Raw genomic sequence first — 23,451 nt, forward strand, 5'->3', positions numbered from 1 at the left:
GTTCTGTCTTTTCAAATGTCCAATGTCTTCCACCAAGAGTAAATCATAGCATGTGAGTAAAATAAAGAATAAGAAAATCATCAGGACAGCTACAAAAAAAAAAAAAAAATCAAAGGAAGGCTGAGGGTTTAATTTATTTTATTACCCATGTATCTGACAGGAAGATATCTGACTATCTAGGTTTTTGTACTTACTACCAAAACTAGCATAATGGGTTACTTTTGTGCCTAATCTCTATTAAGAAATTTTACATATACAAGAGTACACCATAAAATATGTATTAGTTTATAAAAATACACCACCATTGGACTTGGTGGCTGAGTAAAAGTATTTCTCAGGTAAACGTTGCTACTCTGTAAGCTCGTAACTGAGAAAATAATATTTGAAAAGCTGAGTTCCTCAGAGAAAGCTGCTACACAAATACTATTACTATTAATGATAATGATAGTATGATTTGCAAAAAGCACCCTCACATGTTTCTGGTACTATATATGTTTTTTTAAAATAAGAGTAGCAGGTAAAAATAAAACTTCACTCTTAATTGAAAAATAACATTTTAGTTTTCCACTAAGTTTAATACTAGGGACAGAGTATAGAGCAAGGAATGAAAGGCATTCCTAGAAACTGCATTAGCAGCAAGTCTGTGTTGTTTTATTTAACTTAAGCTTCAGTAGTCAAGTCACAATCTTTGGCCAAGTTCCCTTCTTTCTGTACATTCAAAGAATCTTTATATAGCTAAACGGACCTTTAAATCCTTCAGGAGTCATTCAAAGGAAGCACTTCCTCCAAATTCTTTCTCATCTCACAAGGCACATGCACGCACAACAAAAAATGCATTGAAAAGGATGCAAATCCTCATATTCCAGCTCCATGAATCCTTCCACATGCAAAACGGTATCCTCTCCAACCCACAAATGTTTTCGCTGTTATTTTCAATATTAGCAACGAATATTTGAAAGCTGTAAGGACAACTGGGGAGAACACTAGAAAAATCGATAGAAAAAATATATATTTAACATAAAACGGGAAAGGGAAAAAAGATACAGCCTGATTAGAGAATAGGAATGTGGCCCATTTTTCTCATCAAGGTTTTACATGTCTTTTTCTGTGATGCTGAACATCTTTTCCTGCTTCACCACCACTCTATGTAACAGTTTCTGGGCAGATTCTTTTAGGTCCTCCTGCAGAGGAAAGACATGTATGATCATATTTTAGTTGTCAAAAAGGCCAGTTCTCTGGGAATGGTCACAAATTCAAGCTTCTGCCATTTTACAGAACAAGATGGGGTGCCAGGCAGTGAGGAGACACACAAGGAAAATCAGCCCCTGACAACAGCCAGCCTTCACATGTCCTTTACCATGGTGAGTGTAAGTGATGCAGACCAAGCTCTCTCCCTGACAGTGACACAGCACAGAGAAAGCTAGAGCACCCTCGGGCCGATTCCTTTACCTCCAGCTCAAAGAACAGCACACTTGTTTGTACAACACAGCAATGATATGGCATACAGGGCTGCGGAGTAAAGATGTCAGCAGTTCTGTGCTAAATTTTTCATTTCAGTTCTGTTTATTCCCTCTATTTTAGCTCTCTGTAGGAAAATTATTTTCTGTATAAACAAATTCATCAAGTTAACTTATTCAAGGATGGAAATAACTGGTATCACATAACATTTTGCAAAACAAAATTGCCACTGTTGTATTCCAGTGCTTAAAAGCAAACTGCTACGGCAATTCAAACCCAGTACTAACATAACCCAAACCCCCTATTACCTTCATCACTGCATATTCAATTTACATAATTATTCTACTATGCTATTCAGAATTTACATGTAGTTGTATGCACTCTAGTTATCCTTGCTCCAGGGATGCTGTTTCCTTTCTACACTTAGTAGAACAACGAGACCACAATGTGACATACTCAATTTATCAGATCAAGAGAAACAATGAGGTTCAACAAAATAATGGTCTGGTTTGTTAATTTACTTAAAACCTCAATTCAACTACCGTATGCTTGGACAGCCATCCCTGTTTGACTGTCAACAACAGGGAAGTTCAGGAATGTCCTTACCACCCTTCATTGTAAATCAGAGTGGCCCTATAAGTGGTCAAGTGACCAGGGCCAACAGAGGTGCCACCAACACTCTTTGTGCCCCGCCCCCCTCCGCCCCACAGTGTGGCATCCTAAGTCTTTGGGCCACACTGCAGCAGCTCCCGTTTAACCTGTAAATCCGCAGGCTCATCAGACGTGTTCCATCCAATTATTTTCACACCACTTAGGGTAAAAATAACTGTTGCCTATAGCAGGCATTGACTGAGACTATTAATCAAAAGCCGCAGGAGGGGGGAAGGTACTAGACACTTTTTCAGAGAAAATACACCCTTTTCTTCCTACCAAAAGCTTGTGACTCTGGTGCAAAGCCAACACTCAGATTCAGCAATGCCAAACACTTACTCTGCACAGACTCTGATTCATACTTCAGGGTGGACAGCAAGCCTACGAGGCTTGCACTGAATGTTTCTCTAGTGGATAAACACAGGGTCTATATCTGCACCAAGAAGACATGGCATGCCTGGGACTAACTAGATTTGGTGCTCCAACTTTCAAACAGTTTCTTACAGTTGTTGGGGAAATTTTAACAAATTTCATTGTTAAATACAGCATTTTAATATCTGCCCCAAAGGACTCTACAAGAGGTAAGGGTATGCTAAGTAAGTTTTTAAACATAGAGCCAGTGTGATGTAGATTCAGAACTTAAAAAGACATACTTGGAAATTCATAACAATATCCAATGTAGAGTGTTATTTTCTTTTTTTAATCCATTTTTACCATTAGGTGATAAATTTAAAAATTAAGATGAAAGCTGGAATCAGATATATATCTTGATGCTAAGATTAATATTAATGATGTATTTCCTGAGCTCCAAAAAGCTTCTTTAGAACACAGACTCCTATGTTTTAAGTTAAAGAAAAAAGGTCATATTCTTTTTAAGATTTTTGCTTTGATTTCTTTCTCCTTGGGAGAAATAAGCTTATGCTTTCTCCTACCAAAAGCATATACTTAGATTTAGGTAATTACTTATTTTTTAAACTACCTCATAAAGTCACACTAAAATTCTACCCATGTCTTTCTTCCTCATCCTTACATCCCTAACTCTTAAAACAGTACCTGCAAATAATAAGCACTTAATATTTCTTAAATAAAAACAGATTTTATAAAGTGTTAAGTTTAAAAACATGTTCACAAAGAGGGGGAAAAAAGTGATGGTTTTCAATTAGGAGACCACACACTGAGGCATCAAAGAAAATTCACAAGTAAATGCAAATATTAAGTTATCTGTAAGACTGAGCTACTGAATGTAATTCAGTTACTTTGGCACCATAAAAGGTGTTGAGGGCAAAATTTCCTAAATGGCTATGATCCAAACTTTTAAAACATCACATAATAATGTATTTGGAGCTGTTTAGATTATTTTTAGCAGGAAGTTGCAAGTCCAAGTTTGTCCTTTCACTTCAAGGCAACATCTTTCTAGCCACAAAATTAATCTCCTCTGTTTGTGTACTTGGGCATGCACACACAGGGCAGCAATCTCAAAAAGTTCACAGCAAATGCAGAACTAACTGTGTACATGCACAGGTGTGCGTTTACACGTGCACATGAGGGTATGGGGTGGGCGTGTTTTCTAATGGAGTTTGGAAACAGATTCGGATTAACCAAGGCTGACCACAGTTCCATCTGGAAACTATATTTTCTAACATGAGCCACATTCTGAAAAACAGATTCAGATGTCTGGAACTGGTTCAGAACAGTTGTAAGAAACATTCACTACAAATGAAAAAAATTAGTCTTCAATGTCTTCTCCTCTCAGTTTTTCTTACCGAATAAATATGCTTTCTGGGGGAGCGGTCAGAGAATTGATGGGGGGAATATGGAGTGAAAGAGGGTCTTCCCTAGAACCTAAAATTCATGCTACTCTTGAATGCATATCCAATGGACAAGTACTATTTGATTTCTCTTGTGCTGCTCACTAGGATTTCAACCCTGCTCCTGGAAGGCTTACTCCGCCAAGTGGAGAGAATTAACAATCCTGGTTCAACCTCTGGGAAGAAGGGCTGGAATGCTTAGTGAAATATAGTGACCTTTCTTCTATAATCTTTCTTATCCTGTTTTATATCATCACTGAAAATGAGGTTGCTCGTCTATTCTTATAAATAATTATACTGCTAACTTCATTCCATTTGCTAAATGATAAGTTTTCATAAAAATATAAAAAATTGATTTTTAATTTGTATCCAGTAAGGTCTGTAAATCAACAGTTCACAACAATAAGTCCTAACTTTCAGAACGCATAAAAGCCTTAGCTTTTTAGTTTGGATATTAGGGAAAGAAACTCAATGATGACAAAAATCATTGTGTCCCCTCCCACCCCTCATTTCATAGGCTGTAACTATTTGGCGCTAATTTCTGTACTCTCAATGTTTTGCAGTTGTTTTTTCTGCCCACAGCCTACCTTGACTTTTTGCTGGATTTGGGTTTTGGCGTGGCAGTTTTTGCTTTCTTTTCCTTTGGCTCTTTGGGAATCTTAGGGGCTTTCGGGGTCTTGGGTTCCTTGGGCTCTTTTTTCTCCTTGGGTTCTTTCGGTTCCTTCGGGTCTTTTTTTGCCTTTGACCTTTTCTTTTTCTTTTTTTCTTCTTGGGACCCATCCAGTGAGTTCCTATTTAGTTCTTGGTTATCTACCCCACCAGGGAAGTCATCTTTACCAAAACCTTTACTGGGATCCTCTGCTACAATGTGGTTGTTTTTCTTTTTCTTCTTCTTTTGTTGTGGCTGCTGTTCTATTGATGGCAGGTAATCATCACTCTTCACTAGCTGAGCATTCGGTCCACTAACCTGAGTCATATCCGGCACTGGTTTCTCTAGAAAGGGCTCCGACGGGGAATGCTAAGAGACACAAATAGGAATTGAAATTAGTTTATCATTCTTCACAGTAAAGAAAAGAACTGAAAGTTAGTGGCTGATGTTTCTGAAACTTATTCTATACTCAAGTAGCAAATATTTTTCCAACTATACAGTTGTAGAATCTATCATCTTCTCTCATCCAAAAAAATGTATGTTTAAGAGAGAATCTTTTAAGAAAGAAAGTTTTAAAATAGCACTTTAGTTAATACAGTAAAAAAAATCAGTTCAGGAAGTAAAAACTCACTCAACTGAAGACACTGTCCGTTTTTTAAACAGCCTACACGAAAATGGTGAATGGCAAAACAGCACCAAGACTAAGCCACAAAGAATACATCTAAGTTGAGTTCTAGCCCCATGTGGGAATGGGAGCTCAAATAAAATGTATATAATTTAGCCATTTTTAAAATGAGCAAGTATACGGAACATTGCAAGACTCTAGTACTGTGAAAGTCTGAAATAAAAGTGTAAACATAACATAAATCTAATACAATACAAGTCATTTCTGGTTTAAACAACATTAAAATATCAAATTAAAAGCACATACCCAAACTTGATGATTTTGGATTGGTGAAATTTCTTGCATTGACATGAAAGGTGGAACATGTTTTTCTTAACCTCTTTAAGGCTTTATATTTCAAAATTTCACCAAGGGAGAGATAACCCAAATAAATTAATGTGACATGCCTTTGGGAGGTTCTTGACTTTCACTAGGGATACACCCAGAGACTATCTTAAATAGAGTAGAAAAATAACCACATTTAGAATGGGATTCTGAGTGGTCAGCCAAGATCAGAGGAAGTGACTCCTGCATACAACAGCCTCCCTCATAGCTCACCATCCAAACCAGAGCAGGGCTGCCTGGATTATCATCTATACCATAAATTATGACATCTAACGAACATTTATATTTCAACAAAATACTTGAAAATATTAAATCTAAATATGTCTCTCATTTCCTGCCTTTCTCATATGCTTCTTCTGGCATGTAACACTAACTGTAATGTAAACGATCTACTATGTGCCAGGCATATATGCTTTACACCGTGGTACCATTCAATCCTCACACCAGCCCTAAGCGTTAGGTGATTCTTCAAATTTTATAGTTGAAGACAACCGCCACTCTAAGATGAAGTAACTTGTCCGAGGAGGTACAGATGTTAAGTGACAGAACTGAGACTGCCATCAGAGCCAACAGCTCCAGAGTCCTCACTCCTCAGCACATGACCTACAGAAGAGGAGCAGGCAGACGAGCCCAGGCCCACATCTCCAGAGCCTCGTGACTACTGTACACGCCAAGGCTTACTACGAGAAAAGGAGGAAGGTTAGAATCAAACATTAAAATACAGGTACTGTAAATTCGATTCCAATACACCTAATATTGACTGAGCGGCTATTTGATGCCATGCACCAAGCTAGGTTATGTTTGCTAGATGTGTTAATTCCCCTGAATCTCACAACAAAAAAGTGATAATTTACCCCCAACTTTCAGAAAGGAAAAGTCCAAGAAGGTGATGTGGCCACCCCAGGTCACACAGTTAGTGACGGAGCTAAGATTTGAATCTAGTTTCCTAACTCTAGTACTTTCTGATTCTGTCCACCTCTTCCTAACATCTTCTACACAGCATCTTTCTGGGAAAGGCTCACAGGTTTCACTCAATTGCACTGGTGTAAGAGAAAGAGCCCAGAGCTCTGAGTTAAGAGATTAAAATTCAAGTCCAGGCCCTACCATCAGCTATATCATCTGGGAAAAAATCACTTCACCCATCTGGGGTTAGTTTCTTTTTCTGCAAAATGAAGGTTTTGGGTTAGGTGATTGATAGGTGATTTCCAAAGTTCTTCCAAAATCCTGTGGCATTAAAAAATCTTAAAATACTTATTGCCCTTTGCTGGTCATAGCTAAGGGAGAATGAGGCTGAAAAAAGAGTAACGATATATAGGAAACACAGAGGCAAGGTCAAAGTTTGAAGAAGAATACACAGATGTAGATCTACATGAGCAGATTTCCATGCAGGGATAACACAACTAACTAAACACTGCCAAAGTTACCCTCTGCCCCTCTATCCTTTCCTCACAAACACTCTTACACATCAACAGAGGCACTGTCCAAATGATCACTACCTAAGTATCAATGGACCTGATTTAACTGTTTTATATTTAGTTTGCATAAGTTGAGTTAGTTTGTACATATTATTCCTTAATGTAATTAAAAAGGAAAAAGCCCTATCTTTTTTGTACAGGACACAGAGATCAAACTTATTTGGGACAAGCTATTTTTCAGGAAATGAAAGAAAAAGCTGTTTCTGGAAAGAGAGGAAAAGAGGAAAGTCTAAACAATGATTAAAACTTAGAATGGAGAATTAATACCAGGTATGTTTACCTTTCTTTAATCTGCATGGCATTTGCTCCAGTAACAGAACACCAGCTTCTAATGAGAGATTCCCCAGCACACAGTAATGAATTAGAAAAAGCATAAAACATATAACACAAAAAGATTTAAAGTTTACACACTTTAGCATACAAATCATGTTAGATGCTCCTTTTAGTAATAAATGAAGCAATAAATTAGTAACTCAGTAAAAAATTTAATATTGCATAAGGAGGAAAAAAGTGAAGATCAAATACAAAAAAGTATTAATTCTGTTTGATATGCAGCAGAATTATGTTTTGGTACTATCTGAAATAGGGTGAAAAAGGTGCTCAGAAATATTACAGTGTTTACCAGACCCACATCTCCTTAAATCTTTTAGAGAAAAGCTGTTTTTGTAAACATTTAACAAAGAACAGATGGCCTGCCTTAATCATGTGGGGAAAAAAACGTGGAGCTCCCAGTAATACCCTGACAAAGTCTCCCAGGCCCAGCCATGTCCCCCCCTCCACCCCCCACCCCACCAGATGCATGGTACAGTCTTCTCTAATACTATTTAATTTTACAGCAGACATTTTCCCATCAATTCCCACTGCCTGACAGGTAATCAATGCCATTAACATCTGATATTACCATGTAGGGCATTCCTAAAACCTCTCATTTATTAGAGCAAACATGGAGAATGTTAGATACCAAAGGTATTTTTAAATAACATCCTGTCAAACTTTCTGCTTGACATATATTCTACTATAATTCCATATCCCATTTGCAACATTATGGAATATATAAAGACTGCCATGAACTTTTGGAACTTAAACAGCATAACTGATACTTAAACTATAAATAAAAACGATCTAAGGTGAGTGTGTTTTGTTGAAAACATTACCATAAGCTAAAGACAATTGTTCTTTTCCTTAACTCCATTGTTCACAACATATAAATCAGAAAGACATACAACTAAATTATCGTATATAAAACAGCAGAATGGACAAGATGCAAATTTAACCAAAGGAGACCCGATGGGGGAAGTGAGAGCAATCCCTCTGCTTCTTTTAAGCAAATCCACCCCAAAATGCATAGAAGAATCATCAAAGAAAATGAAAAGATACGTAAAAAAGCAACTTTTTATTTATCTCAATGTGCTTTTCTTCCACAATTCATCAAGCATTTTCTGGCTTAAAAAGCTATCTAATTTCATCATGTTTTGCCTTAATTACACTGCTGAAGCCTCAGCCTGTTAGCAATTTTGAGTATAGCATGAGCAAGTGATGCAATGTTAACAGTGTGTGCAATGCTTCCACATGTATGATCTCTGCAAACCAACATTTTGTCATACAGGGCACCCAAGGATAAACATTTTATTTACAGACAAACGTATTTATTTACATGTTTATTTACATACAAACAAGTCTAAAATCAAAACAATGCTTTATAGAAAAAGAAAAGACAGTACCAAGCGGACCAGAATAACATGGTACTTATGAAAACAAAAGCCTCCCCACAAATTAAGCTAAAGGGAGGCAATGAGGAGGAGGCACTTGTGCTCTCAGAGAAAATAAGATTCTGGTGAAGAAGAGGCAGGCCAATTAAGTCCCAAGTAACATAAATACAAGCTTTTAGAACACTAAACTATTGCTTAAATGGCTCATGAAAATACAAATAGCAAGTAGTCATTTAAGACTGAAACATACTATTTGGTATCTTAAAAATGGCTTTGGAGACACATTTTTATTACAGACATTCTTAACTTTTATTTTTTCCAGTATTCCCCAGGTTCTTGACCCCTCTACACTCTTCAAAAAAGGAATTCTGGTATGAAAAGTGAAGCTCGATCTTCAGCCAGAAGAGTGTGCAATGATTCAAAAGAGCATTTAGCAACGTTTCGGCAAGTCCTATTGAGATTATAACAATGACACTGATAAAAAAGAAGATGCATTTGGTATCTAGTACCCAATTCATATATTTATTCAACAAATATTTGAGGCTCTAACAGTAAACAAGGCAGCCACAGTACCTGCTGGGAAAGAGTGCAGAGCACCTAACCCAGGCTGAGACCAGGGAGGCTTTCTAAAAACTGTCCCAGGCTGAGAGAGAGGGGGAGGCAGAGGAACCAGCTTGAACAACAAATCCTGCCTGAGACTGGGTGGCTGCAGGCATGCAAATGCTTCACAAGCAAGCTTTTAAAATCTGCTTTGTAAGGGAGGAGATCAAGATGAGCGGATAGTAGTTTGAATGGTCAACTGGGGTAATAAACTTCAATTATTTGATATAAAATAAAAAGCACAAAAATATTCTTAAGAGAATCAAGGACTGAAGTATTTTCTGCTTGATTAAAATCAGTATTAATGAATTCAGGGCCCTGAGTTCAAGTCTTTTGATATGCCAGTTAGTTTTATTCAGCTCATTCTTAACAATTTCCAGGAAAACATATTTACACTGAATGACTATATGAATTAATTGAGAAGGCAAAAAGTATAGATCAAGTTAAGGATATTCAAATGTGTCACATAAAAACAGGTCTCAGGTAACATGAGTTTAAAGAATTCTGTGATAGGCTAAACGCAGTGGCTCACGCCTGTAATCCCAGCACTTTGGGAGGCCAAGGCAGGCAGATCACCTGAGGTCAGGAGTTGGAGACCAGCCTGGCCAACATAGTGAAATCCCGTCTGTACTAAAAAATACAAAAAATTAGCCAGGCGTGGTGGTATGCACCTGTAATCCCAGCTACTTGGGAGGCTGAGGCAGGAGAATTGCTTGAACCCGGGAGTTGGAGGTTGCGGTGAGCTGAGATCACGCCACTGTACTCCAGCCTAGGCGATAGAGCAAGACTCCGTTTCAAAAATAAAGAATTCTGTGCTAACCAAAATTCAGTTTTCTTCACTGCAGGACTTTCCAAGCCCTTAACAGACTGAGGAAAGGGGGCACTGGAGACAGTACAGAGAGTGTCCTAAGGGTGTTTAGCCATGGCTTCCCTTCTTTCCATGAAGATCTTGAATTAAAATGTCCTTCAAAATATACTTTTGATTATACTGATATAGTGATAGCATGGCAAATTCATCACCTTCTCTAGCACGGGGGTACGTAAGCATGTGTATCTGTCCATCTGTCTTTCTCAAAACATTGACTATCAAATGTTTCAAAAGATAGTATATTACACTATGCACAAATATAACTTTATATAAAATGCACTGAAACAGCTCACTGAATTGGCTGAGTTTATTTTATTCTCAATTTAAGTTACTGGTAGGAATAAAGCAGTATAATCATATAAGAATGACTTGTATAATTTTTGTTACATATACAGTCAAGATAATTACAAAGTAAAATAAAATTAATTTTGAAATAGCATAATGAAATAATTTATCTTAGCATGTACCTCAGAATCATTAAATTTTAAAAATAAAAAGTTTAAATTACTGTTGAAACATCTAGCTGAAAAATTATCTGAAGGCGTTTTTGAACCTTTGCCTTTCTGCTTGTGTTTTAAAGCTGTCCTTAGAACAGATTCACCATACAAACAAAATCTTAAATGGCTACAAATTAACATGAGCCACCTTTATGGCATCTAAATTATAAACACATTCTGAATTAGTAGCATCTGAAACAATGGAAATAATGAACCAAGCAGTCATGTTAGATTTACTGTTGAAAAGTTTCACACCAGAAACAGAATACTAAGCATGTTCTCCATATTTAGGAGTGGAGTGATACCACAGGAACTGTCCAACAGCATTCACAATGTGTAAAACACTATGCTGTGGTGTTTCTATAGTCAGATTGACTGGGATAACATAAGCAGTGAAACTCTGCCAATGCTAAACCCTTTTCTAAATGTCTGAGAAATTCTAAATGAAACAAGGCTCCCCGCAAGTGGAGGAGAGCAAGGTGTTTGCTCCCAGCTCCTTCACCCTCCGCCATACCCACCACTGCCCTTCCAGCCTTCTCCCCTTTCCTGTCTCTCTGTTTTCCACCAACATGACTCTGACCAGTTGTCCACCCTTGGCTGGGTGCTGCCCTGCAGGCCCAGGGGTACCAGTGGGCAAGGGTCAGCTCTGCAAGCACAGAGCCACGCTGCTGGGCCAGCAAAGCTGCCCCAGCCTGGCCCTTCTAGGGCAATGGGAAGAGGGTGCTGAGCAGAGAGACAGCACCAAAGTACCAGTCCTAAAGCCATCCTGCAACACTGTACTGAATGTTTCCTTTAATCATCTGTTGTATAGTTACATGTGGCACGTGCTCTGCTAAGCATTTTACATACCTCTTTGTCTTCAGTTCCTGTAATGCCCTATGAGGCTGGTGAGGTGAGTTATATTATTGCTGCTTCATAAATGATGGAACCAAAACCTTAAGATTAATTTACCCAAAGTTACACAGCTAGAAAATGGCAAAACTGGAATCCTAACATAGGAGCTCTGCTACAAAATCCACATACTTTACCAAGCCTCTTGTGAGAAGGTCTGGAATGTGACCAGGACCCCCAACAGTGGTATCCTCAGCCAGAGGGAGTGGCTCTGGAGTTCTCCAACCCTAGTTGTAGCCACAGCACAAGCCTAGGGAGTAGACTGCTGTCCTTCTCCAAAACCATAAAGGCCTTACTTCTATTTAAGATCCTAACCCTAATCTGCAGGTTAAGATGGCGAAAAAATTTAATACAAATTTGAGATTTTTGCCTTCAAAGGGTCAGGGAAGAACTCTAGTTTAGTTCCGAACTAAAGCTGTAGAGAATCACTAACCTTTTACCCAAAGATAAAAATGTAGGTAAGAACTGGCATTCTTATTGTGTTTTGCAGCCAACAAACATTATCCACTATGATTCTCAAAAATCACTCCACTAGCATAATTCAATGCAATCAATATCGAGGCCTAATTTGTCCCAGGGACTGAACCAATTCCTCAGGAACCACAAAAAAATAAGCCCACTCCTTGCCCTGCCTTGAAAACTCTCCCCACCCCAAATCACCATCTACTATATTTCAAAGACTGTAACTAAGCCAGTTTTCTCCATCTTTGTCATAGATTCATTGCTACTTCTTAGGAAAAGTACCAGATGAAGTCACAGGCTTGCACTTAGGGGCCATATAGTTGAAACAGCCTGTTTATCTACACACACACCCCTAGGGCACAGAGTTGAGCTAATGCTAAATTGAACATGCTTTTGATGTGTCTCTGTTGCTTCATAAATGCTTGCAAAAATTAGCTTGTTTATACAAGACTTGAATGATGTTTTTACATGTGCCAGCCTTCTAAAAAGGGTATGCCAGTATTTAGACTGTGTTCCTGATCTTACATCTCCTATCCCTGAAGTAATTTTGTGAGAAAAAAGAGGGCCAACAGAAACCATCACTTCTCTGGGCAGGGAAGAAACAAAAACCACCACAAATGCAACACAATACAAAGTTTATTGCAGTAAGAGTGAGTAACTTCCTAGATCTCCCAGGCCACAAGCAGAGGGGTACCCCCCTGAGGCAGCAGGCCTGCCCACCTATTTTCTCTGTTGAACATTTTACATACCTCTTCTCTTGGATTCCTATAATAACCCTATGAGGTTGGTGAGGTGGGTGATATTGTTGCTGCTTTATAAATGACGGAATGGAAATGACAGAACAAGAGCAATAACCCAAGAAAACGCAGGGTCTCCAATGTGAACATCATGGTGCCTCTGACTAATCATAAGCAAACCAAAATATGAGCCCATTAGAGGAATCTGAGACAAAGTCATACTTTCACCCTCTTGTTCTAAATTCCTGAGCTCCTTACGGCAGTAAATCAGCAAATGTTCTACTGGACATTATTTTCTAGAAGTAAAAATGACAAAGACAGTATGTTCATGGGCCTTAACAAAGTAAATTTCATTCTCTCCCTTCTCTCTTTTCTTCATCACCTTGCATATTGCCCTTCCCTTAGTGGGCTCACCTTAGTAACTATACATGAATGAGAATCTATAGAACCTATTTCAGTCTCAAGGCATCTGTCTTATTTCAAGTTGGCCCTAAGGTCCATAGTGTTCTCAAAGAGGTGTCTGGAAGTTTGAATTTGGCAGTGGACACCCACACCTGAAGCTACCCAGCTTACTAAGGATCAAACTTGGCAAAACAAAAGACAACAGCAGTGCTTCCTGGCTGGTCAAAACGCTTTGCATGTTTAATCTTTAAACTGGAAAGAAGAAATGCAGAATTTGGTTCTGGAAAAGCAATTTTTACCAAATTTGCATTTAAGTTTCTACTACCTTAAAAGGGTCAATATTAAAAGTAACTTACTATGCTGTTCCTAAGAATTTTAAAAGTCAAACTTCAAAGACTGTCAAAGGTGTGTCTGCAACACTGAACAATCCCAGGGGTTTGTGCAGGATTGGGAACAAAACAATTTTTGAAGGGAAAAAAAATCAATTTATAAGGAGCACAGTGATAAAGTTAATTTACACACTCTAGGCAAGTTCTCCAGGATTCAAAGATTGAGAGTCTGGCAAATTTAGTTTTCAATAATTGCTTAATGACAGACTACTCTTGTCCTATAAAAACTCACGTACATCTTGTGGGGAGGCAGAATTCCAAGATGGCCCCATTATCTCTATCTTCTGACTATGGAGGGACCTGCGACCCTCAAGCCAACAGAATACAGCGAAGGTAAAAGGATTTCACGTGTAATCAAGATTTCCAAATCAATTGGTTTGGAGTTACTTAAAGAGCAATTATTCTGGCTAGGTCTGACTGGGGGACACTTTTAAAGAGGGTGGGGACCCTTCTTGAGGGTGGGAACTCTACGTTGCCAGGGAACCCAACATGGTGCAAAACTTCAGGCAGACTTCAGGAGCTGAAGGTGGCCCCGGGCAACAGCCAGCAATTACTGAAGCCCCCCACCCAAGTCATATAGCATAGGAAATGAATTCTGTGGACAACCTGAATGAATCTGAACATGGATTCCTCCCCAGTCAAGACTCCAGATGAGAACACAGTCCTAATGACTTCTGACTACAGCCTTGTGAGGCTCGAGTAGAGGACCCAGCTAAACCATGCCCAAACTCTGACCTACGGAAACTGAGAGAGGAAATAGATATTGTTTTAAGCCATAAAGTTTGTGGTACAGAGTGAGTATCCCTAATCTAAAAATCTGAAACCCAAATGCTCTGAAATCTGAAACTTTCTGAGTACTGAAATACCACTCAAAGGATATGCTCAATGGAGCATTTTCAATTTCAGATATTCAAATTAGGGATGATCAACAAATAAGCATAATGCAAATATTCCAAAATCTGAAACAAATCTGAAATCCAAAGCACTTCTCAATCCAAGCATTTTGAATGAGAGATAGTCAACCTGTAAAGTGTCACATAACAATAAATAACTAATGTATACTTTAAAATCTTCTGCAACTCTCATCTGAAATTGTTTTTCTACCTAGGATTCCCCTTTCCTAGTGAGATATTTATCCTTTCACATAAAGACAGCACAGCAGGACTTCCTTCATTAAGCCTTTGTAAAGAGGCCACTGCTGTGATATCACTGAGCACCTCTGTGCCCAGCACTGTTCCAGACAACCAATGAAGTTATCACCATTTTACAGACGGGGAAATGAAGGCATTCAAAGAGGTTAAGAAATTTGCTGCACATCACAAAAAGCTGGTTATAAGAAGAATCAAGATTCAAACCAGGCAACCTCTGGCAAAGCCCACATTCTCAAACATTATGCCTACTACCTAATCGTTGTTGCTCAGACAATTCTGCTTAAGTTTCTCCAAAGAAGTGGAAGATGTAATGGCAAAGAGAACTTGGTGTAAGGTAACAGCTGGGCAGAGGTAGGACCCGTTCAGACAGGAAGAGTCCAGGTGAGATAAAGGGAGTGCCTATGATAAGCAAAAGAGCATTTTAAAAAGCTAGAGTCTAACAAGTTAGATAGTTAACTACCATGTAAATCATCACAGGGAGATTAAAAAAGAAAAAAAATTAAAAACCTCTGCATTTTCAAGCAAAAAAATCTAAGCAGCTGTGTTATAAGCAATATTAAAGGTTCCTGATACTTACTTGGAAAGAAAGTTTGCTGCATATTACAAACAGTCAGTTTAACACTTAGGGGGGACTGTGTCCCCATGACTCCTTCCAGCTGGAACTACACACGAAACAGAAGACACCAAAGCAATTAAGTGTTTTATAAACACTGCCGAGGGGTCAAAAAGAGGGAGGTTCATTCACTAACTAATAACGCAATAATAAACAAACAGCAGTGTTGTGCAAGTGAGAAAATTATTATAATTGAATCTACACAGCTGGGCAAGAATAGAAGCCTGGTTATGTATATCAGCTCATAAATGTTTTGTGTGAGTAGGTTTTAGTTTTAGAACTGTTCAGATTTGAGTCCCTTTTACAGTCAGATTTTCTCTCTTATCTGAATACAATCCCTCAATTACAACTGCAGAACAGAATAACTTAATAAACTGTCCCACCAATTATTTGCTAATTTATTTTCACAACAGAGAAAGCAATGTGTATGTACGCAGTGGTTAGGCAGTTAAGCTTTCCTGAGATGTACTCATTTTAGAACTCTTCTAGAGTCACTGCACCTTGTTTGCATAGCACAATATGAATAATGAATGGCTGTGACATGCTCAAATACTGGAAGAAAAAGCCCAGAAAGAACTAGCTTTTCACATCTTAACATTTAGTTTCCAGTGTGTTCTTGGAGTTTCCTTCACACTTTGGTATTTTCCCCTTTGCAGGGCTTTATTTTTGTCTACAAGTATACACCAAAATACAACCAGAGAAACATCTCCAATTACCACACTTAAACAGATGTGTCAAATAGGGACAGAAGAGTGGTTCAAGTATTTCCCTGAATCACTGAAGTCACAGTATTAGAATCACAGAAACACTATTCTCTTTCAAGAAAGAGACTAGTAAAAATTCACCATCGTTCCGTCAATTAAATGTAGTTAAAAGGCAAACCAAAACAAAATAAGTTTCATCTTGGAAGACATTCTAGTTAGATATTGCCCTTACTACTACATGGCATTTTTTTCTTAATTAAATGACTAAACCTGAACAAATCTGTGATCTATGTCATGTTCCCATCTGCACAAAACCTAACTAACTTTAAACTCAAATGGTTGATTAGCTAACTATAAGGGCAGAGGTACACACGTATCTTCAATAGGCACACATTTTACATCAATGATATCTATTTTTATGAGATAAAAGTACTAAAGCTTTAATGGTGGCAATTAAAACAGCCAAGAGTTTGAGTAGCTCGATGGCTGAGTCACAGACCTTTTACCTATAATGGGATCCATTATATCCCTGAACCCAGTTTGAGGGAGTAAAAGAGGAACACATTTTTAAATATGGTTATAAAACAGCAGTACCCTCTGAACTGAGCTGTTTCAGTTTAAACGGCTGTGTGATTTAGCCTGGCCTTAGCATCAACATCTATTCAGCAGCCTTAGTTAGAGTTCTTAAACATGAGTTTATTTGGAAATACCTGAACGCTTTGAAAAATGCTACAGAGATGCTATTACAAAAGGATTTATACTTGAGGTTTGTTTCTATTTCAACTTGTTTATATCAAAGATTCATCCCTACTTTGAAAACATATTAGATGACTTATGACAGAATATCTTCATTTCAGCCTAAAATACAAATACTTAATGTTCTGATATTCTCATTTAAAATACAATTTGGGGTGACGAATAAGAATGTACTTAGTCACATAAGATGGGGTGTTTTAGCAGTATTTATGTATGAATTATTGCAAACAAAGGAGTGCAGGTTTTTTTTTTCATGGTAGCTTAACGTTATTCAAAATTATTTGAATGAACTCTGTAGTACCAAAATGTAATAGTCGTCTGACATCTAGTCCAGTACTGACCAAGAGCCTAAAGATTTTCTCTTCAGTTTCTACTACAGCGAATTCAGAAATGTAAATAGCAATTACTTGAGGAGCAATCTCACAGGTTTTTGAATCTGTCACCACCCCCACAATCCCCAGGGACAGCTGGCAAACAGGAAACAACATGCAGAACGAATTTATCTCAATGAGGAAGGACCAAACTAATACAAGTTGGAGGGCAGGGTCCGAGCGGTGCTGGCCCAGATGGCCCTAACACTGGGCAGCCCATGGTATTGCAGGGCTGCAGCCACCCCATCCAAGTACACCAGTCACTGCCTGTGAGTGGCTCCTTTTAGAGAAGTTGTTAGAAGGAAGGATAGTAAACCCTGAAGGATTTAATATTAGGTTTGGTTTCTGATCGTAATCATCAAATGGGAAAACAACTCAAGATGCCTCAACTTCCTCATCTAGAATGGAATTGGATGAACTGATCTCTATAAAGTCTCTTCTAACTCTCAGACCATCTGGGGGTCTCTGCTCTGGTCCTGCTTCAATAATAACTATCTCCACACTTCGAAAATGAAAATGGAGTAAGGAATGAAGTATTTGTAAGACGGGGTGGGGGAAGTAAAAATGATTTCAGAGGGGAGTATTAAGGAAGTTTCTCAGATACACACAGAAAAATAAAATTGATTTGAAAAACTATGAAACGCCAGAATAAAATAAAATATACTAGAATACAAATCTAAACTAAACCTTCAAATACAATTTACTTTTCCCATAAAAAAAACTTTCAGAACAACATACCTATAATATACCATCTCATTTCAGATACCTAACTAACATCTGTGAGGTTTTCTCGCAGTAACTTTAGTCTATGCTGAATATATGTCATAAAATAATAATTATTAGACAGTTCACCATGCACAGAATAATTATGCTTAAGTATAAAAACTTCATTCATGTTTGTGAACCTCTGAAGTCCTAGATCCACAGCAAATAAACCACGAAGAGAGAGGGGAGAAGAAAGGGAAAGCAGAAAGGACAAGAACCAGCAGTCACTCAGAGTGAGTCCCAGCACCGTGAGGAGTCCCGCACAGAGCTGCTGGGCAGGGAGACAGCATTGACTTCAGGGAGTTAAGGACAGGAAGCCTCTGGGGACCCAAATTCTTCCCAGCACAGCTAAGCATGTGGCTGCAACAGCACAGATATCCACCACCAGAGTGCCATGAGCCTCAGCAGCCACTGAGCACCAGCCAAGGCAACCTCTGCACTGGCTTTCAGTCACTCTAACACAGAACACCCTTGTAGCAACATTCTTTCAAACAGTCATTTAAAACAAGTCTGCGTCAAGGACTAATTTAAATAGCTATCTCCTCCAAAGTGATCTACCAACCTGCTTATGAATTTGTCTCCTACCTGACCTTCCTTCCTGCTGCACATCCTTCTACCTCACCTTCTTCACTTCTTCAAGCATCTACTGAGCCTCTCAACACATCTTCCTCCAGCACTGCTCCCCTTTAGAGCAGAATCCTTGAAAGAGCAACAATATTTGCTGTTCTCACTTCCTCTCCTCCCATTCATTCTTGAACTTGCTCTGACTGCACACTAATATTCCACAAAAGTTGCTCTCACCAAGGTGCTGCCCTCCAAGGCTCTCCTTTCTCATCCCACCTGACCTATCAGCAGCACCTGTCACAGCTGCTCACTCCTCGCTTCTTCGCATGACATGCAGGACAGCCCTCTCTCCTCCTGTCTTCCAGGCTCTTCCTGGTTCTCATCAACTTCTCGACCTATAATTTCTGGGGCGCTCCAGGCCTCCGAGTTTGGATCTCAACTCTATCTGTGCTTTTTTCTCTCCCAGCGAGAGAATCTACCTATTGCTTTAAATACTACCTATATGTCAATGATTCTTAAAGTCCTTTCTCCAGTCCACACCACTTCCTTCAACTCTAGACTTCTCTATCCAGCTGTCTAGTCCATATACCCATGCAGATATCCCAGCAGGCACCTCAAATTTAAGGCATTCCAAAACAGGTTCTTGATTTCTCCACAAACTGTTACTGCACCAGTAGCAGAAGCCAAAAACTTGAGTCACCCTTGACCCTTCACTTAGTCTTACATTTGAATCACCTCTAATCCATTCTGTAAATCACGCTGCCTCCACCTTCAACGTAGACAAAGGATGCACTCCTAGTGGCCTGTCCCCACTGCTATCCTTATTCAGGTGACATCAGACCCTGCCTGGACTACAGCAGTCATCTCTCTACCTGACCTCCTGTTGCTAGCCCTACCCTCTACCCTGGTTAATCTGCTACACAGTCTGAGCAATTCTTTCAAAATGCAAATCAGATCGCATCACGTTTCTCTTAAAGATCTCCAGTACCTTCCCATCTCCCTCACAGAAAAATCTAAAGTCCTCACCTCACCATGGCCTGCAAGGCCCTCAATCATATGGACCTCTGCCACCTCCCTAACACTTCTATAATTCCCCCCCTTTCTCTCACTTCAGCCACATCAATTCCTTACCAGCAGACAACAAGCTACACATCCTTCTACCTCAGGGACTTTGCACAGGCTGTCTCTGCCCTCAGAGTTCTTGCCAAAATATCTCCATGGCCACCCTTGCTTCCTTCAGGAGGGCAATGACAGCAACAGACGAAAGCAAAAGTGACAAATTGTTAGCAACTGTTAGTTCTAGGTGAATGATAAGCAGGTGTGCACTGTATTATTCATTTAACTTTTCTGTGGATTAGAAGTTTTTCAAAAACCAAAGTTGGGGAAACCCTTTGCTACTACACCACTATTCTCTGTTATATCTTGTCATTGACCATTCTTCCCTCGTCTGTCCTTTCCTGACTTGGTTCCTCTATGTTCTCCCTTAAGTCTGGGTGGTCATCAGGATTCCATGTCTGCATGGCACAGTCAGATGCTTATTTCCACCTGAGACTGGATGTTTCCTTCTGGCATCTCAAGATCAGCTTGCCAAAAATCAGAATCACCTTCCTCTGCCAACCACCCATTTCCCCAGCTTGGTTAATGTCACTGTGATACGCAGTCACCCAACCCAGAGAAAAACCTTGTTTCTTCCCCACCCTCACTGGCCTTGTCCACCTGGTAGTGAAGACCTTCCTCCCCGCGGCGAATCTTCCCAGTGGCTGTTTCCTCCACCTGTGCTTCTCTAGTCCAGGCCCGAACCAAAGGGCTTCTTCGTGTGTCTTCCTCCTGCTAGTCTCATCTTCGTCAGCAAATCTTCTGATTTTAGCAAGATCATTCTAAAATGTAAAGCGCCCATGCTTCTGTACAACTGACTGGTGATTCCCTGTGAACCACACTGAAAGTTGAAACCCTCAGCACCACTGGTGCGGGGCTGCCCCCAGCCCTCCTGGCCCATGTCCTTCTCTCCACCACACACGCTGCACCCTACCAAGCTCAGCAGCAGCAGCCGCACAAAGGCACTTTGCTCTTTCCCAATTTAGTGCTTGTGGATTTATCATTCCTCCTGCCTAGAATGTCCTTTCCCACTCTCTTCTCCAAGTTAATTCCTACTCAACCTTCAAAACTCAGTTTAAATATAACCTCTTCCCAAGGCCTTCCCCAATCTCTCCAGGTGGAGTCAAGTGCTCCCACAAGGCCAAGTAACATACATCATGTTGTTTGACTATTATTAGGTCCTCTGGACTGTGAGGGGCTGAAGGACAGCAGCATGTTATACTCTTGTCATTTATATATACATACGTGTGTATGTGTGTATGCATGTATATAAATACACGTGTGCATGCATGCATGCATATGTGTGTGGGGGGTGTGTGTATGCACATATATAAATACACGTGTGTGTGCGTGCATGCGTGTGCATGTGTGTGTGGGGGGGGGGTGTGTGTGTGTGTATGCATATCCCCAACATCTAATGCAGGGACTGACACATACCAGAGGCCTATTGTCTGCGGGTGGAATATCAGAGTCCCACAACACCTTCAAATGTTAATGTGGATGTCACATCTCCTCAGTCTGGGTACTGCAGCTGCTCATGTGCTCTCTGCTCTTGAAAAGGGCACTCATGCTGCCTCGTGCATTTACACCTTAAAGCAGCTGCACCTCCAGAGCGCTCAACACTGTGCCTTGAACCTTTTGTAGAACTAACAAATGCACACATAAATGAAAGCACATTTTGAAGACTGTTTCAAGGCAACATTGCAACATTTGCTGTTCTATGAAAGCTACATGTTCTGTACTATGTCTGCGTAAGTTTCTCCTTCATCACCCCTTTCACCTTGCTCAAGCTTCACCTTCCTTCCTGGCCCTGCATTTCTTCTCCCATACAAGTCTGCATTTATCTCTTTGTTACAGTTACATCACTACATGGTAACTGGGATTTTTAAAGGGGAGAATAGCTTATGTCTATACCTTCAGGACCTCACGTAGCATCCAGCACATTGTAAATGCACAACAATGTTGACTGGTGAATGAATGAATGAATGAATGGCTGAATAGATGGATGAGCTTCTTACCTCATCTTTGAATATTCTAAATAAGAGTCAACAAGCAACAAATATTCCCTTTCTGTCATGAACTAACTGCAATCCCTCATCTCAGTACTGCCAAACAAAAGTACTGCTAGAAAGAGACCCAGAAAAAGATCTCAGAATTTGATATCAAAAATAAAAAGGTACATTTTCCAGTAGCAGTTGAACTATCTCAATCTTACTTCTTTTTAATTCAAAATGGCTTGTGATTTCATTGTACGTAATTTTTAAATAAACTTTAAAATCTGAATGGCTCATGAACTGTGAAATATTTCTGTCAGGCCAGGCACGGTGGTTCACACCTGTAATCCCAGCACTTTGGGAGGCCGAGGCGGGCGGATCACGAGGTCAGGAGATCGAGACCATCCTGGCTAACATGGTGAAACCCCGTCTCTACTAAAAACAAACAAAAAATTATCCGGGCGTGGTGGCGGGCACCTGTAGTACCAGCTACTCAGGAGGCTGAGGCGGGAGAATGGCGTGAACCCGGGAGGCGGAGCTTGCAGTGACCCAAGATTGTGCCACTGCACTCCAGCCTGGGCGACAGAACGAGACTCTGTCTCAAAAAAAAAGAAAGAACGAAAGAAAGAAATATTTCAGTCACTTCAGATGAAGGTTAAGGCATGTTTGTGAAGTCAGACCCATATATGCTCCTCTTTTCCTCTCTGACCACAGCCCACTGACTGGTTGGGGTGGGAGGTGATTATCTACCTTCCGCTGAAGCCCAAGAAGACAGCCCTCAAGCCAGAGAAAGGATGGGAGCAGTGACAGGATGTCCAAGTGAGTGGTGGGCTCAGCTCAGGAGGGGAAGGGACAGGCCAGGGAGTCTTATGCTGGGCTTAAAGAGCTTCTGCTCCTCTTCCCAGGCCTCAAGATCATAAACTCTCTACTAAGCTCCATATCCACAAGGTCCAATGTCTCAACTAAATCTCAAACTCTAAAACTTAACTCATCTTACTTCCTGCCCCTTTATTCCTGAAAAATATTAAAGAAATAAACCTTGTGTTGTTTTCCTAAATTCTTCCATCAACTGGGAGGTCACCACTCATCTAGTAAGCAAGAGACATGGCAGTCATCCTGTAAAGTTCTACTCCCCTGACCGCTCCCCACCCACACTGTCTTAATTCAAAACCCATTACCTCTCAACTATCTTCTACCAAGCCATGCTGTCTGACGTGGCAGCCACCAGCCATGTGTGGCTACTGAGTACCTGGAATGTGGCCAACCCAAACTGAGATGTGCTACAAGTACAAAAGCACCAGATCTCAAAGACTTAGTACAAAAACAATGTAAAAATATCTCATCGGTATTTCTCTATTAAATATGATTTGTTGAAATGGCTAAATATTACATGTTGACACAATCTTTTGGATATATCTTGCATTAAATGAAATATATCACAGTTAATTTTGCTTGTTTCTTTTTGCTCTTTAACATGGTGACTAGATAATTTTACACGGCACATATGGCCACACCCTGCTCCCCTCACTGGACCGACCTGCCCAGCATGACTCCCATTTCTTTGCTGGCCTCACCTCTGCAGTCCCATCTTCTCCCACCTCCCCCTGCCACCCCCTCACCGACCCTCGGGGCCTCTGTGCTACTGTCATGTGATCCTTGGTCCTGGCTAGCTTCCAGCCATAAGGTATAGCTCAGCCCTGAAGACATGTCCTCCAGCAGGAGGCCTCCGAATGCCATTGTCTCCCCACCCTGCAAGATCCCTCTTCGCTCCCACTCCTCTGTCCTAGCATATCACACATTCAACAAGCACCTATAGAATGTATGTGCCCACAC

General features: G+C 40.0%; 1 protein-coding gene across 4 annotated transcripts in view; it reads right to left on the minus strand.

Annotated features, from left to right (window-relative positions):
• The window catches only part of CHD7 (chromodomain helicase DNA binding protein 7), a 188,858-nt gene that overhangs the window by 81,028 nt on the left and 84,379 nt on the right, over positions 1-23,451 (minus strand). For all 4 annotated transcript variants that reach the window (XM_063709272.1, XM_063709275.1, XM_063709274.1 and 1 more), the window contains one exon: positions 4,505-4,935. In XM_063709272.1, the coding sequence (XP_063565342.1) occupies positions 4,505-4,935 (431 nt within the window). The remainder of the gene's footprint in view (positions 1-4,504; positions 4,936-23,451) is intronic.

Source organism: Gorilla gorilla, chromosome 7, assembly GCF_029281585.2.
Source record: "Gorilla gorilla gorilla isolate KB3781 chromosome 7, NHGRI_mGorGor1-v2.1_pri, whole genome shotgun sequence".
Lineage (NCBI taxonomy): Eukaryota > Metazoa > Chordata > Mammalia > Primates > Hominidae > Gorilla > Gorilla gorilla.